The sequence below is a fragment of the Hakea prostrata genome, chromosome 2 (assembly GCF_041222555.1).
Source record: "Hakea prostrata isolate BN-2017 chromosome 2, UWA_Hpros_2, whole genome shotgun sequence".
NCBI lineage: Eukaryota > Viridiplantae > Streptophyta > Magnoliopsida > Proteales > Proteaceae > Hakea > Hakea prostrata.
Window position 1 is genome coordinate 1,899,737 of NC_142601.1, and position 13,672 is coordinate 1,913,408.

The 13,672-nt window shown below is 37.6% G+C and overlaps 2 protein-coding genes across 2 annotated transcripts; one reads left to right on the forward strand and one right to left on the reverse strand.

Moving 5' to 3' along the window:
- Positions 1-410: 410 nt before the first annotated feature.
- On the reverse strand, positions 411-966 carry LOC149023209 (histone H4). Its single transcript, XM_089143759.1, has one exon. It carries the CDS (start codon positions 889-891, stop codon positions 580-582), a length of 312 nt encoding a protein of 103 aa, XP_088999885.1. The 5' UTR covers positions 892-966; the 3' UTR covers positions 411-579.
- Positions 967-5,789: 4,823 nt separating this feature from the next.
- On the forward strand, positions 5,790-9,941 carry LOC149023210 (ATP synthase small subunit 6, mitochondrial-like). The gene is made up of 3 exons (XM_089143762.1): positions 5,790-6,014; positions 6,113-6,155; positions 9,617-9,941. Exons 1-3 carry the CDS (start codon positions 5,894-5,896, stop codon positions 9,618-9,620), a joined length of 168 nt encoding a protein of 55 aa, XP_088999888.1. The 5' UTR covers positions 5,790-5,893; the 3' UTR covers positions 9,621-9,941.
- The last annotated feature ends 3,731 nt before the right edge of the window (positions 9,942-13,672 follow it).

The following is a 13,672-nucleotide window of genomic DNA, read 5'->3' on the forward strand; positions in this document are numbered from 1 at the left end:
CTGCCTATATTGAACATCGTGATCTTCTATATGGCGAGAAAATCGTGAAGTCACTTTGAATCTTTTCCTCTGAGTCAAGACATATTGATATACAATAGATTCAGGAAAGCTCCAAAAAGGGAGAGGGAAAACAAAAAACGACCTTCCCTTATTCGGCGAAGATGCGACAGAGTCCAGAATCATGAATTACGCGGTTAATTATTCCAAAAGTTCGAAATAAAACAAGGGAGGCTCTCAGCGTTGCCATCCGAAAGGGACGCATCAACCATAGCTGGGTGAAAACGAAAGCTTCAATATTTTAAGGCCATCAAGGCACTAACCTAACCTAGAAAACTCGAAGGCAATCAAAAAGGTTTAGGCAAGCAAATCATCTGATCCCTTTGATTCTGGAACCTTTTCTAGCCGACGATATTGAGAGAAAAAATACTATAAAAAGAGAAGAATATCAAATCAAAATGATTTTATAATTGTAGAAGAAACTATTAACTACACTGTAAATCAAGAGCAAGTATAGTACATGTTTCTTCTACTTCTTTAAACAGAGAGAACTAAACAACGTGAACTGCCCTAAGGAATGCATTAACCTCCAAAACCGTAAAGGGTTCTGCCTTGTCTCTTGAGGGCATAGACAACATCCATGGCTGTCACAGTCTTTCTCCTTGCGTGCTCAGTGTAAGTAACAGCATCTCGAATAACATTCTCAAGAAAGATCTTAAGAACACCTCTCGTTTCTTCGTAGATGAGACCGCTAATCCTTTTAACACCTCCTCTTCTGGCAAGACGACGAATTGCAGGCTTCGTGATGCCCTGGATGTTATCTCGCAAAACCTTCCTGTGACGCTTTGCGCCTCCTTTACCCAAACCCTTACCGCCCTTTCCACGACCAGACATTTTCAAGTTCTTGATGTGATTCTAGCTGAGACCGTAAAGAGAAGGAGTATTTCGCTTCGTGTTTGTTAGATGCGAGAGTCGAATGGGTTTTATAGATGAAGTTTTGAACTCGGTTTCAGGCGGGGTTTCATGGCGCCATCGGTCAATTTCGTAGTTAAATCTACGACTGCGGTTGTCGATCCGGGTGAATTGGTTTGAATGATTATGGGCCGTCGATTACAAGTCAATCGACGGTCTGCTGGTCGGAAGGGTGTCACCACGGATGCTTAGTTTTTTTTTTTTTTTTTTTTTTTGGTAAACAAGTTTTATTAAGGATAAGCTAAAGCCAAGGCTGAAAATTTCAGCCAAAGAGAGGAAATAGGCCAAACTGTCGAGCCCATGATTGACATTGCCTTAGGGCTAAGATATGAGCAATTGCATTGCTTGTCCTAGGAATTACATCAAATTTATAATCCAAGAAGTAGGACTTTAAGGTGTTGATGTCCGATAAAATTGGATCCAAGTGGAGATTAATGATTGAGGCCGTCTGTTGCAAATGATTGATTAGCACGGCACAGTTTGATTGGAAAATTGCCTTTTCAACGCTTTCTCCCAAAGCATCCAGCATGGCATTTCTCAGTGCTAAGGCCTCTCCAACAAGAGCCGACCCAAAGTATTCATGTTTCGAGACCGCCTTGGTGAGGAGCCCATCTTCATTATATACCGCGAAGCCTGTGCCCATTTGATTTGCATTTGGACCAAAGGCGGCATCGGTTCTAACGAGATGCCAGCCAGCTGGTATGATTGTCATCCGATGTTGTTGAAGGGTGTGCTTCTCGAGATGTGCGTATGCCTTATCTTTGAAACTGTTTGCACTCCAAAACATTTCGTGATGCACAGTAGTGCGAGTAACAACCTCCATTGGAGATCTGCTTCCGAGTTTAAACAAAGTATCATTCCTAGCAAGCCACAGTTCCCAGATTATGAAGCAGGGGAGGCTAAAAAATTTCCTAGCTTCCCATTTATCTTTTGGCATACTTTGTTTGAAGCCTTCCAGCCAGTCTGCAACTTGAGGGTGTGCGACATCCGGTGGTCGAAATGCAAGAGGACAGAGGAACCATACTCGTCACCATGAATGCTTAGTTTAGTTATAATGAAATGTTTGTAGTGTTTTTTTTTTTTTTTTTTTTTTTTTGGGGGGGGGGGGGTTAATCGTTTGTAGTGTTACACCTATATGGTTAGTCACGGAGACAAAGACTCACATGGCAACATGATCGAGATGTATAAGACATTTTGGAACCTAGGCCTCATTACCGGGCCCAGACCCAACCCCAAGTCGTGTATTGAAAATCCAATTATGGTCCGTCCTTTGGGTTTGGCTGGGCTGACCTTAATTGGCTTGAACTATGGAGAAAATGAATGAACTCTTAGAGAAAGGGAATGAAGATGTGAAAAGCAAAGGAAAAATGAGGCTTTTTTTTTTTTTTTTTCGTAAACACGAAAAATGATTAATATTACTTCTAGTAGCAATTACAAAGACCATTAGTGTCTAGTACTTTTACTATGTTCTTGTATTTTACGGAGGATTTAGAAGCTAAATAGATGAACCATTGTTGGAGTGTGATATGACTAAACCTGCTAAGGTTAATATTGTTAATACAAAAAGTTATGTGTACCAAAAGCAAGACATAAGCTATTGGCCAACTTTTGTGTTTCAGCAGCAGAAGTAGATCAAATATTTATTTCATTACACCAAATCTCATATAGTTGAATATTGAGGACTTTGGCTTGGTCTATTACGTCCTGTAATCCCAACAAAAGTGCCTCGATGATATTTCCTTTTCCCTAGTCCTTCCGTACTGATATATTGTAGTTGTTCATCCCAAAACAGTCTCACACTCCATCTGGTGCTGTTCAAATCTTAGTTATGTACCCTTGTACACATCAAAATTGGTAGTTGACTCGAGTTAGTAATACTTTCACAAAAACAAATATAAGATTTAGAAGGCCTTACTTGTGTCAAGATGTGTGTGATTTATGGTGTTTCTTGTGTTTTGAGTTTTAGATCTTTAATCCAATATAAAACATTATTGAAAACTCTTATGGGGTTGGAAGTTTGCTTATTAAATATTTTGTTGTTTCTTTCTATCCAAACAAAATATTTAGATGGACACCAACCATTTGTTTATATGGTTTGTCAAGACCAATATTTGATATGAAAGAATGGCATAGGTCACTGATGGATGTATGTGTAATTCTTTATGTTCGGAGTCCTAGAGGGCCTATAGCCCATATTCTTTTCATCCATTCACCCAAGAGAAATGTATGCCAGAGGAACTCTACACTATTTCCAAAAAGTTCGCATTTTGATGATATTGGTGTCCATTGGGCGAGTACTGCTTTGACTGGTAGCCCTGCATTTAGAAGACACCAAAAGAAAATTTAAAATTTTGAGTGAAGGAGTAATTTCCAAATATATTTCAACCATGTGTTTTGAGTAATAGACTGAGATTTCGTTCTTATTTATAATAAGGTTTTCCCTGCCATTTTTATTGAGAATTCTCCATTGTTCGAAATAAGAGACATACAGGAGGAGTTCATTAAAGAGGTTAATATTGAAAAGATGAAAATGAGAAAAGGAGTTCCAAACAGAAAACAAGTAAAAGTTGGACTCACCCTTGGCCTAGGGGCCAACTATAGACATAGAAGCAGAAATATTCAAATTTGTTGGGTAGAAGAAGCAGAAATATTCATAATGCAGGCCCTTAGAGCTAAGGAATGGTGTAAATTCGATGATCGAACCCGCCCGTTAATATCAAAATCAGACCAAGCCAGGGCTAATTGGATGCAATACAGGTTGGAATCGAAAAACTCATCTATTCAATTTGGTCCAACCTGTTAGCTTGAAACAATAACCGAACCAAATCATTGAAAAACCCAGTATGGTATAAGTTATAACCCGATTTCAATATATTAAATAGGATGGGTTATTTGAGCCTAAAGCTCAAGAGGCATGATCCAAAATCTAGATATTAGTTTTTATTTTAAAGTTGTTTAATAACGAGTTAGTAATGGTCTTAAAATCGATCCAACGCAAGGTCAATTTGATCTTATACTATGATGCATTGGTAATTGCCAACTAATCCAACCCTTAATCTATTGACTTGCTTCTAATTGGTTATTATAGATGCAAATATGTATTGGAGATTTTGCGTAACAATGATCGATACACGCTTGACTTGGTGGAAGACTGGGTAATAACAACATTTCGGCCATTCTCATGTGACGATAATTCTGAGTAAGAAATTGGGGAAATTTATGAGTAGCTCTCTTGAGATGTGGTGTAATTCTATTTTCAACCATTAAACTCTTAATCATGTCGCCTCTATTTTACAAAATAATGTCGAAAGTGAATTTGTCTGGATTGGGATTGTATGGATTTGTATGTTTGATGGATTACGCAAGTTTTGATTGGAATTAGATATCTATCAGATCTAAAGAGGAATTTGATTTTATTGAGAACTTTAGATTTTAAAGGTTCACGTATTTGTTTGAAATTAACGTTTTAAAGGTTTCCAAAGAGGCCATAGTGTGATGTAGGGACAGATGTGACTTTCACTTCAATTTTGGTGAATAGCGGTGATTTTTCAAAGTGAGCTACAGTAATAGTAGAAGTGGAGCCACCGGCCACGTCTCTAGTTTACATGGTGACTCTACTACTTTGGATTTGAATTGTTCAAACTTAGTTAAGCTCATTAGGAGCTTGTTGTTGGGGTTTGACACTTGTGTAACAATCCATATTTCGTGAGAATATAATGTTTCTGCAGATTTGTTAGCTAGAGATGCTCGCTATTTAGGTATGTCTAAAGTTTGGTGGATGCAACCACTACGAGGTCTTGATCTGTTGTACTCTATTCCTACTGGGAGGATTTCCCCAGGCTTGTTTATTTGAATGAATTTCTTTTTTTGTGTTTGGCAAAAAAAAAAAGAAAAAAACAAAAAAAAAGAAAAGCATCCCTAAAGAGGTTGTCGGTCCTGCATCTTACCTTACATACAATTTTTGTTATTTTGTAGGTAACTTAATATATTGAGAATGGGAGTATTATATAATATAAGGTAGCGGTTTGCTATAGCCTCTAAGATATTTGAACTTTGACATTCTACTTGGAGGGGTTGGTTTCTTACCAATTAAGATATCTTTCGAAGTCAAAAATAGTTAAATAGGGCTGCAACAGGGTCAGACTTTTGCAATCCAAAGCTCAACCATATATATTATAATTTAAGCTCATTACTACCTGACATTAATTTAGGGTCAAGGATTATCGTCCCTGACCCTAGCCCTACAGGGCCAAGCCAAGTCCATTCTCACATTGATTGGCCCTGTCTTTGGCCCTAATTGGCTCTGTCTTTAGTCCTGATTGGCCCTGTCTCTAACCCTAATTGGCCCTATACTTGAACATGTCCTAACCCTTATACTGATTGACCCTACACTTGGCAGTTGACCCTAACCCTGATTGACCATATTTTTGTCCATGTTCCTAATTTATTGAGATCAAATATCAGGGATAAAATTAAGGCCAGGATTATGACCAGAATCAATGTCAAAATTAAGGCCAGAGTTGGGGCAAAAAATTAAGGATGGGCCGGACAGGTCTGGCAAGCCAAAGAGTAATCTCAGGCCCGTCTTTGATCATAGTCAGGGCTAGAATATGTTGGCCCTAACTTACCCTCCTATTCAAGCTTAGGACAGGCTCGAGCCCAAACTTGCACACTTAATGCACATCTTTTTGCACGGGTCCGACACATGCTGGTTACCCACTTACCCTTCTCCGATATTATTATTTTTTGGTTTATTTGTAAAAATAAAAAATAAAAAATAAAATAAAAAATTCACATTTTGTATTAAAGGATCATTTTTAATGCCAAGCTGCTGGATTGTCGCCGCTGCTGTCTTTCTCATCCGTGACGACGAGAAAAGCAAGAAAGGAGAACGCTAGGGCGTGTGGAACACATAGTAACAGAGATGCCGAGATTCGATCCATGGCCTGTATTCTTCAAGCGAGAGTGGAACCGTAACTGGCCTTTCTTGGTCGGTTTCGCCATCACTGGCGCCATCATCACCAAGATGTCTCTTGGTCTTACTGGTACTTCTTCCTCTTGTCTGGTTACTTACTTATCTATCTACTCGTTTGAACTTTATGATATCTAATATGATCGTGTACGCATTAATTAATTTTCGCAGAGGAGGATGCTAAGAATTCCCCTTTCGTTCAGAGGCACAAGAGGTACTTCTTCGATTTGGATCAAGTTCATTTCAATCATCCAACCCTAGAATGTTACTCGTATTCTTTATTGATACTCTGATTCTTTGTAGTCTCTTGTTATTCAGGATCCCAGATCTGGTTTAGGTTTTGAGAATGATCAATTTGGTTACGTTCATTATTTCGTTCTGATCAATAGATTTGATCAATTATCCTTTCGTTTGCGTGTATTTACTGTTAGTCTTGTTTTTTTTATAAATCGAAGGTATTTTTTCTACTCGGCAAGGGGTTATAGAGTTGAATTTTGTCAAGGTTGAGTAGTTATTCGTGATTTGGTTCATCTCACGTCCCTAATCGGATTATTTTAGGAATCATCCATGATACGAAAGAAGTACTCAGTGGCCTATAGATTTGAAAAAATGTTACTTCTTGTTGGATTCTATTATACCGACTCTTTCGTTGATTTTTCAACCTTAAAAATTGTTATAGATGAATGCGTAGAACAGATAGATCATGAATGTTCAAGACTTAAGATTAAGTTGTCAGATCTGCATCGTGTAATGTGCTGTGTGCAAGCCTTCTGCTAAGCATTTGTTGGTACATTCCTGTACATGTATGCAATATGCTCAGTCTGCCTGATGACTTATTGTATCATGCTTTTATGTGTCCTGCTTTGATGTTTCTATTTGTCTAAAACCTATTGTAGGCTTTCCCATTTACTTGGTTTTTTTCAGTCTTCAACTGGATTTCCTTCTCTCAGTTTTGGGTACATTATTTTGTTAAAAGCCACATAATGTAATGTTGACAATCTAACAATCAAGCAGAATGTCTGTTTTAGTTTGAAATCTAATTGGAACAAGGGCAAGAAGGTGCCCATGGATAGGTTAGGTTCTTAGGGAGTCAATATTCTTGAGGTCGGAATTGGGATTTCTATGTGTTAGGATGGGCTGAAACTTGGAGTGAATGTACGAATGATGTAGAGGGATAATCTACCAAGCTTGGTGATAATCTAATAGGTAGGTTGGGCTATATCTAGGCTATTGTTGTTGGGAATGTAACTGTTTTCTAGGTTTGGGATGATGGGTCTGTTTGAGATTTGGGTTGAAGGTCACTGAGGTTAGGGGGAATGATGTGCATGAAGTTTGGACAGGTTTGGATAGTTGGTTTGGGGGGGGGGGGATCTAGATGGGCAACAAGCTGAGGTCAATGTAGGGATTTCAAGGAATGGATAAAAAAGGAAAATAAAGGGGTGGGTTCTTGCTGTACTATGGATCTGTTATTTTTTAATGTAGGAATTGAAGATGGTAATGACATCTGGATCCACAACCTAACGAGAATATTCAACTTGAACTGCCAATAATCTTAACCATGTTGGATTTTAACCACCAAGAATTCAAGGTACTTGGACTTTAACGACCAAGAAAGCCCAAACTGGGCGTTAAACATTAGATCAATAATCCAAAAAGGGAACCAGTTCTGATGCCCAAGCTGGAAATTGTGTAAACCTCTGGTTCCTTTACTTTGCACTCAGAGGGTGTATTTAAATGGCCGTACAGCCTTACACTTCATAAAAAAATAGGAAATAGAATCCTAAAAGAATAGAACTTGAAAAGACCTATTGGGCCTCGGACTCCCTATACTCCTATAGACATAGAACTTGAACTGAAACTGAAAAAGATTACAAAAGACGGAGTATGGGATCTATCCGTCTTGCAGACCAATGCTGGCCAGCTAGCCTTGGAGTCCTGACTTCTAATTCTGAATTTCTATTCCTCCTCAAAGGTTGAAGAAGATATAAGTTTTTGAAATTGCAAGCAAAGACTAATATTGTTAATTGTACAAACCCCCAGAATCATTGATGCTATTCTGTTTTTCCCTACTTATGTTTCAGCTCCAAGAATACCTCTTCACCTACATGTCAGAGTCTTTCACTTGGATTTTGGAGTTCTGATAATTTGCGTGTCTGCTTTCCTTCTCAATTTCAGATTATTTACTATACTATTGTCCTTGAAAAAACCTCTAGTTATTTATTATTTTGACTAGCTGTTATGAGTCGAGTTTTTCTTGCTTGGATGGGTTACCTAGCAGCTGAAAGTTAAGATTGTTCCAACCTAGGTTCACTTGAAGACCCTTCAGTCAGCATATGGACATTCATATTCTCTGTTAGTCCTATGTATGTGTGGGTTATCTCAATTTTTTGGGGCCTGCAGTGCTGGAAGTTTATCCGGTATTCAGAAACCTAGTCTAGGTGATTCAGTAATGACTCATTGTCAAGTTTAGCTCATGGTCTGTTGCCCTAGAGTCCTTTTGAAACATAATGCCTATCTTGGTGTACCTATTTGAGTCATAATTGTTAAATAATGAAGTATTAGGAGCAAGAGAGCACAATGTGAAAGTTGGAACTTTTAGGTGTGTTATTGTAGGAGCTGTCCTTAAGACGTAATTCACCCCCACAGAAGGTGCTTTAGGGTACCGGCTAACCGTCTCCCAGAATACAAAGAAGCCCAACTTAGAGTTGGTTTTCCCAGGTTCTGCAAAGCACAGACAAAACCCATGAACAGAGAGAATTTTGGATTTTGCTTCTGTCTCTTTGTTAAGCTTGAGGGTATTCATAGGCATTGAGGTGCTTGTATTGAATAGTTCATGACTCTGTTCGTATGGATGCTCCTCTCTATAGGAATACCAATGCCCATATTCAAATCTCAGCTGTTGGATCGTTTGGCCGCATGATCTGATGGTCTAGAGTGAACCATCGAGTAGATTTGTGTATCATCTTGTAACAAATTCTAGGAATCCAATGGATCTACTTCCGTCACCCTTGATTTACTGTTGATCAAAATACGCAGTTCAAATCTAATCTTGCTCAAAGGGATGCAAGCGTGCAAAGTACTAAGCATGTGTGTGCCAAAAGCGTCTAAACAACAGTACACCATCCTTGCTCGTACACCGCACAAGCATTGGTATGCCTTATTATTATAAATTAAAGTTAATAGGCAGTGCTTATTAATTAACTTGGATTCCCACTTCTCGGTTTGCGATGTGGGATAGAATAAAAAACACTTCAAATAAAGGAAAGTTTTATGCACTTTATAAATCCAAGAAAATGAAACATTTATTTTTTATTTTATTAAAAATAATACAACAATAATCAATTACATTTTAGATGGTAGAAATTCATAACTGTGCATGATTGGTGTCTCATGTTGCATTTAAGTGCATCAAATGTGGTTCCTTGATCCAAAGGGAAATCCTTATCTCACCACAAGAACCCAAACTTAGTGAATATCGTTCCTATTATTTACGAGAAGTACATTATTTTGGACGTACTTACGAAGAAAGTAAGTAGGTGGTTGTAATGGGGACCGTTCTGGTAGAAACCCAAGTTATAATTTAGATTGACTATTTTTTTGATTGTGCATTTCGGGGGGAAGAAGGTTCTATCTTTTGCTTTTATTTAATGGTTTGATGGGTTTTTCTTACTGCAGGTGAATTCCAGGCTCCTGATGTAGTTCCCAGGCAGTAATGAAGGCTCTGGCTATTTGTTGCTGATTTGAGATCAAATAACAGTTGCTACAATGGTTAAGCTCTTTGGTTTTGCCATTTTTTTAAGGCTGTCCTTTTCTCTTCAATAAGGATCATTTTTGATTCCTGAAATATGTCAGGCTGGATATGGAGCTTAATTGAATATTAATATGGAGACTTTAAAAGTGTTGGTAGTGTGTCCTTTGTCTCAGCCAGTGTTCCTGGATGTGTACCAATTTAAAGGAACCCTGTAGCTTCAATTTCATATAAAATTTTTTATTTAATGCCTTTAGTGCATTATGCATAGCCTTTATGATTGCAATCTCAGTATGCGAAATTTGGTTTCGTGGCTCTAGTGCATATCTTCATGGTGGCAATCTCATTAATTTTCATGTAAAACGTTAAATTTATACCATTTTCCCACCACAGACTTCATAAATACGAATTAATTTAGGGATTTACTTTTTAGTACGTTGGTTTCTTTTCAGTCTAAACTATAGAGGAGTATGATTATGCCTATCTGCATTAGTTAGGCAAACTCAGCAAATGGGGATGAATGGTTTGCTACCTCAACCCTGAATTTTTCTTTCATTGTAGAAAAGAAAGAATTTCTTCTCTGCTGATGAAGTTACATCATGTTTGGACTTTTTGATCATTTCACTCACTTTGTATCTTGCCCCTTATTATAGTTGCACAATTTCACCATGGGATCATGGATGATGGAAAACCCAGAATGTATTATAGTCCAAGCACAAAATTGGAGTTTATTGGGCCAATCTGGGAACTGCTGTAGCAATGTCTGAGGAATGCTCTTGATCAAACAACATATGAATATGCAACATACTCTTGAGCAAAGCAATATTGTCGAAGTTATGAAGAAGAAAATTGCAGTTCGTCAGCGGAGCTGGAATATGAACTCACAAAGATATACTCACACGAAACAGAGCTGGATAATTAACAGAATTGTACTAAGAACACAATTTTTTTACAAACAACTGAGGTATGGTAACACTTTTGTTTATTAAAGGCGGTCTCTCTTCCTCAAAATTTTCATTATAAATAGGGTGAGATTTGATTGTGTCGTTAACCAATTAAAAATAAAATCCTATACTAATCTAGCGAGCAGATAGTACGGGGTCGAACTATGGGGAACTAAAAGGCTAAGTCACTAAGATTGAATTCAACAAAACTAAATTTAAACTAAATCTACTAATTAATGCAAAAACGTTAATTATGAATACGTGAAGATCTTTGGGATTTCGAATCCCCAATGCACTGATATAACTCTGCACTTCAAAGCAAATTAGGGATAGTCTTCCTAGATATGCTCTATCTTCGCAAGACTATCGTCATTCGCGGAAGCTTGGCACGCTTAGTTTGCTGAGCTATAGAACATCTTTGGCTAAACACAATCAATTAGAAGATATAGAATAATCAAATTAATGAAATAAGCATGGTTCATCTACATTCCAAAGAAAATGAACTAGCTACTCATTATCACAAAGTTCATAACAAAAATAAAGATGAAACATAGGGAGAGGGAGAGAGAGAGATGTGGTCTTCTTCTTCAGCAATGAGAGAAATGAGAGCCGAGTTCGCCGCCTTCTTTTCTTCTCTGTGGTTGGCTTCACTTTTATGTCTCCCGCATACAATGAATCCCTTTTCTTTACCCATCGATTTGACCTTTATTCTTTCGGATTTTGGAAAAACTCAAAATTGGAAAGTTGTAGATATTTTCAATATCGTTCCATAGCATCTTGAATCATCAAAATCCAAGCTCATATGAGAGAGATATGCCCAAAATACTGAAGGTAGGTCTGTTTACCCGATTTTCAGATTTATTACCAATTTTGTTCCTTAGACCTCCACCTGTTTCCAATTTGACTAAGATCTCACTTTTCATGATTTCTTGGGCAGCAAGATTGAATGTCATGATTTAAAATCCACCAATATCTAATATATTTGCCAACTTACTCCATATTATCTCTAATATCCAAAATCACCTTATTCTTGAAAAATACACAAAAATACTCAATTAACTCTCTTCAATTAAATAAGTATGGGGAATTAAATTAAATAAATAATGATAACTGCATGCTTATCAAGATTCATTTATATTTATAAGGGATGTAAATCGAATAAAAGAATAATTTATTTATTTATTCAATCTTCTACTTCTTTCATCAATTTTCTACTTTTTTTCTTCTACATTCTTCAAATTTCTTCTCTCTTCTACAATGTTCTGCAAACCTCTTCTTCTTTTTTTAGAATTCTACGCCATTTTTCAAAATTCTACAACTTTCTTCAAGATTCTTCTAAGGGACATGAAATTCTATAGATTTTTTCAATCTTCTTCTTGTTTCTTCAGAGTTTTATGACTTTCTTTATTGTCGACATCGTCCTTGCTAGGTGTTAGGTTTTTATAACTTTCACAAGTCGATTTGAACTGTGGGGATTTTTCAGGTTCGTGTGCCATGTGATGGAACTTTAGATAATCTTTTTGGGGCCGATTCATAATGGCGGTAACCAACTTAACCGCTTATACTGAGTTTACAATCTATACCCATTAGGTCATGTGAATAGAAGTTGCTAAGAAGCATCTTACCCAGGTTTAAATGCTCGAAAGTACGGAAACCATCTGCAGGGATTCTAATCCATATTGGTTCAGGAAGTGGAGGAATCTTGGTTATTCTATGGTGATCTAGAACTGAGAATCGGGCCATGAATTGCTCTGGTTCTAGATGGATTAAATTTATTACCAAAGCGACTTATTTGCAAGGTGGTGCAGCAGCCAGGGCCGGGGTATTGGTTGCTATTTTTTGTGCCAGGGTTCTTGTAGGAGAGAGTAATGTCCTACAAGAAGAAATGAGTAATGTCCCTGCATCTGATGGCATTAAACGAAAAAGAGATTTTATGAGAGGACTATTATCATTTATAGGGAATAAAGAAGAAATTTGATTACTTGAACCTCTCTTTGTTTATATGATATATGATTGTTATACCCACTATGGTTCAAGCCATCGAGCTTGAATGAACCATCCAAATCAAACCAAGGATTCAAATTTGATTTGGGATGGTTCACTTGAAACTTCTCAGATGGGCGCTTCTCGAAGGGATGCTCGCTGAGGAGTGAATATCGTGGTGACACCCAAATTGTCATAGTGAGACTTCTCGGTAAAAGTAACGTTGTGGGGAGATCCAGCGTATCTTTGTCTAGATGTCAATTACAACATTAATTTTAGCATTGAATGCACTGAGAATCATTAAATGTTCAATGCTGGCAAGGTCGCTTCTCATTTGCTCAAAACCATCATCGAGTGCAGCACCCTCACGTTTTGTCTGCTCAGCTGGGGATTGATGTCACTCCAATGTGAGTATGATGTTGACCCTTTGATTCAATGATATTATCTCAAGTTGTATAGCAAATCAACTTGCTGGCTTGCTGATCAAGTTACCATCAAGAGGCCATCTCCACTCTTCATTCTAATACAAGGATATTGTAGGGCTATGGGGCGTCTATTCTCTTATGAGTTATGGACCAGCCATATATGTCATCACCATGCATGGGTAAAGAGTAAGACTTTGAATACCTAGCCATTATTCTTCTGCAACTACTCCAAAAGACATTCCCTTCCTTTTCTTCTTAGGCATTTATTCCTCTAAAGGAGGACTCTGGTTTCTTCGTTTACTGACTTAATCATTGGAGGTGGCTTCTCATCCTCAGAGGCGGCCCACTCTTACCCTTGTTTTGCCATCAAGAACCAGGTTCAGACCAAGAGCGAACCAAGGTGACTTCTGCATTCTTTTGAAACAACAATGATCTAGGTTTTTATGAATGCGTATTACTTTTTTCATTTTAAAAAGAGGCTTAATGAGCAGTTGACTCTTTTGAAGTACGGATTGAATTCTCCATAGATGTCAATGACACTGTGGGCTCTATCCTCACAAATCTGATGATACCAAAATTTATCCCTGTACTCCCCATGTTACAAATTTTTTTTATTTGAAATGGATTAATG

Coding starts and splice junctions, on each gene's coding strand:
- LOC149023209 (XM_089143759.1), bottom strand. CDS start 891: ATGTCTGGTCGTGGAAAGGGCGGTAAGGGTTTGGGTAAAGGAGGCGCA.
- LOC149023210 (XM_089143762.1), top strand. CDS start 5,894: ATGCCGAGATTCGATCCATGGCCTGTATTCTTCAAGCGAGAGTGGAAC. Junction 6,015..6,112: donor GATGTCTCTTGGTCTTACTG/GTACTTCTTCCT, acceptor TAATTTTCGCAG/AGGAGGATGCTAAGAATTCC.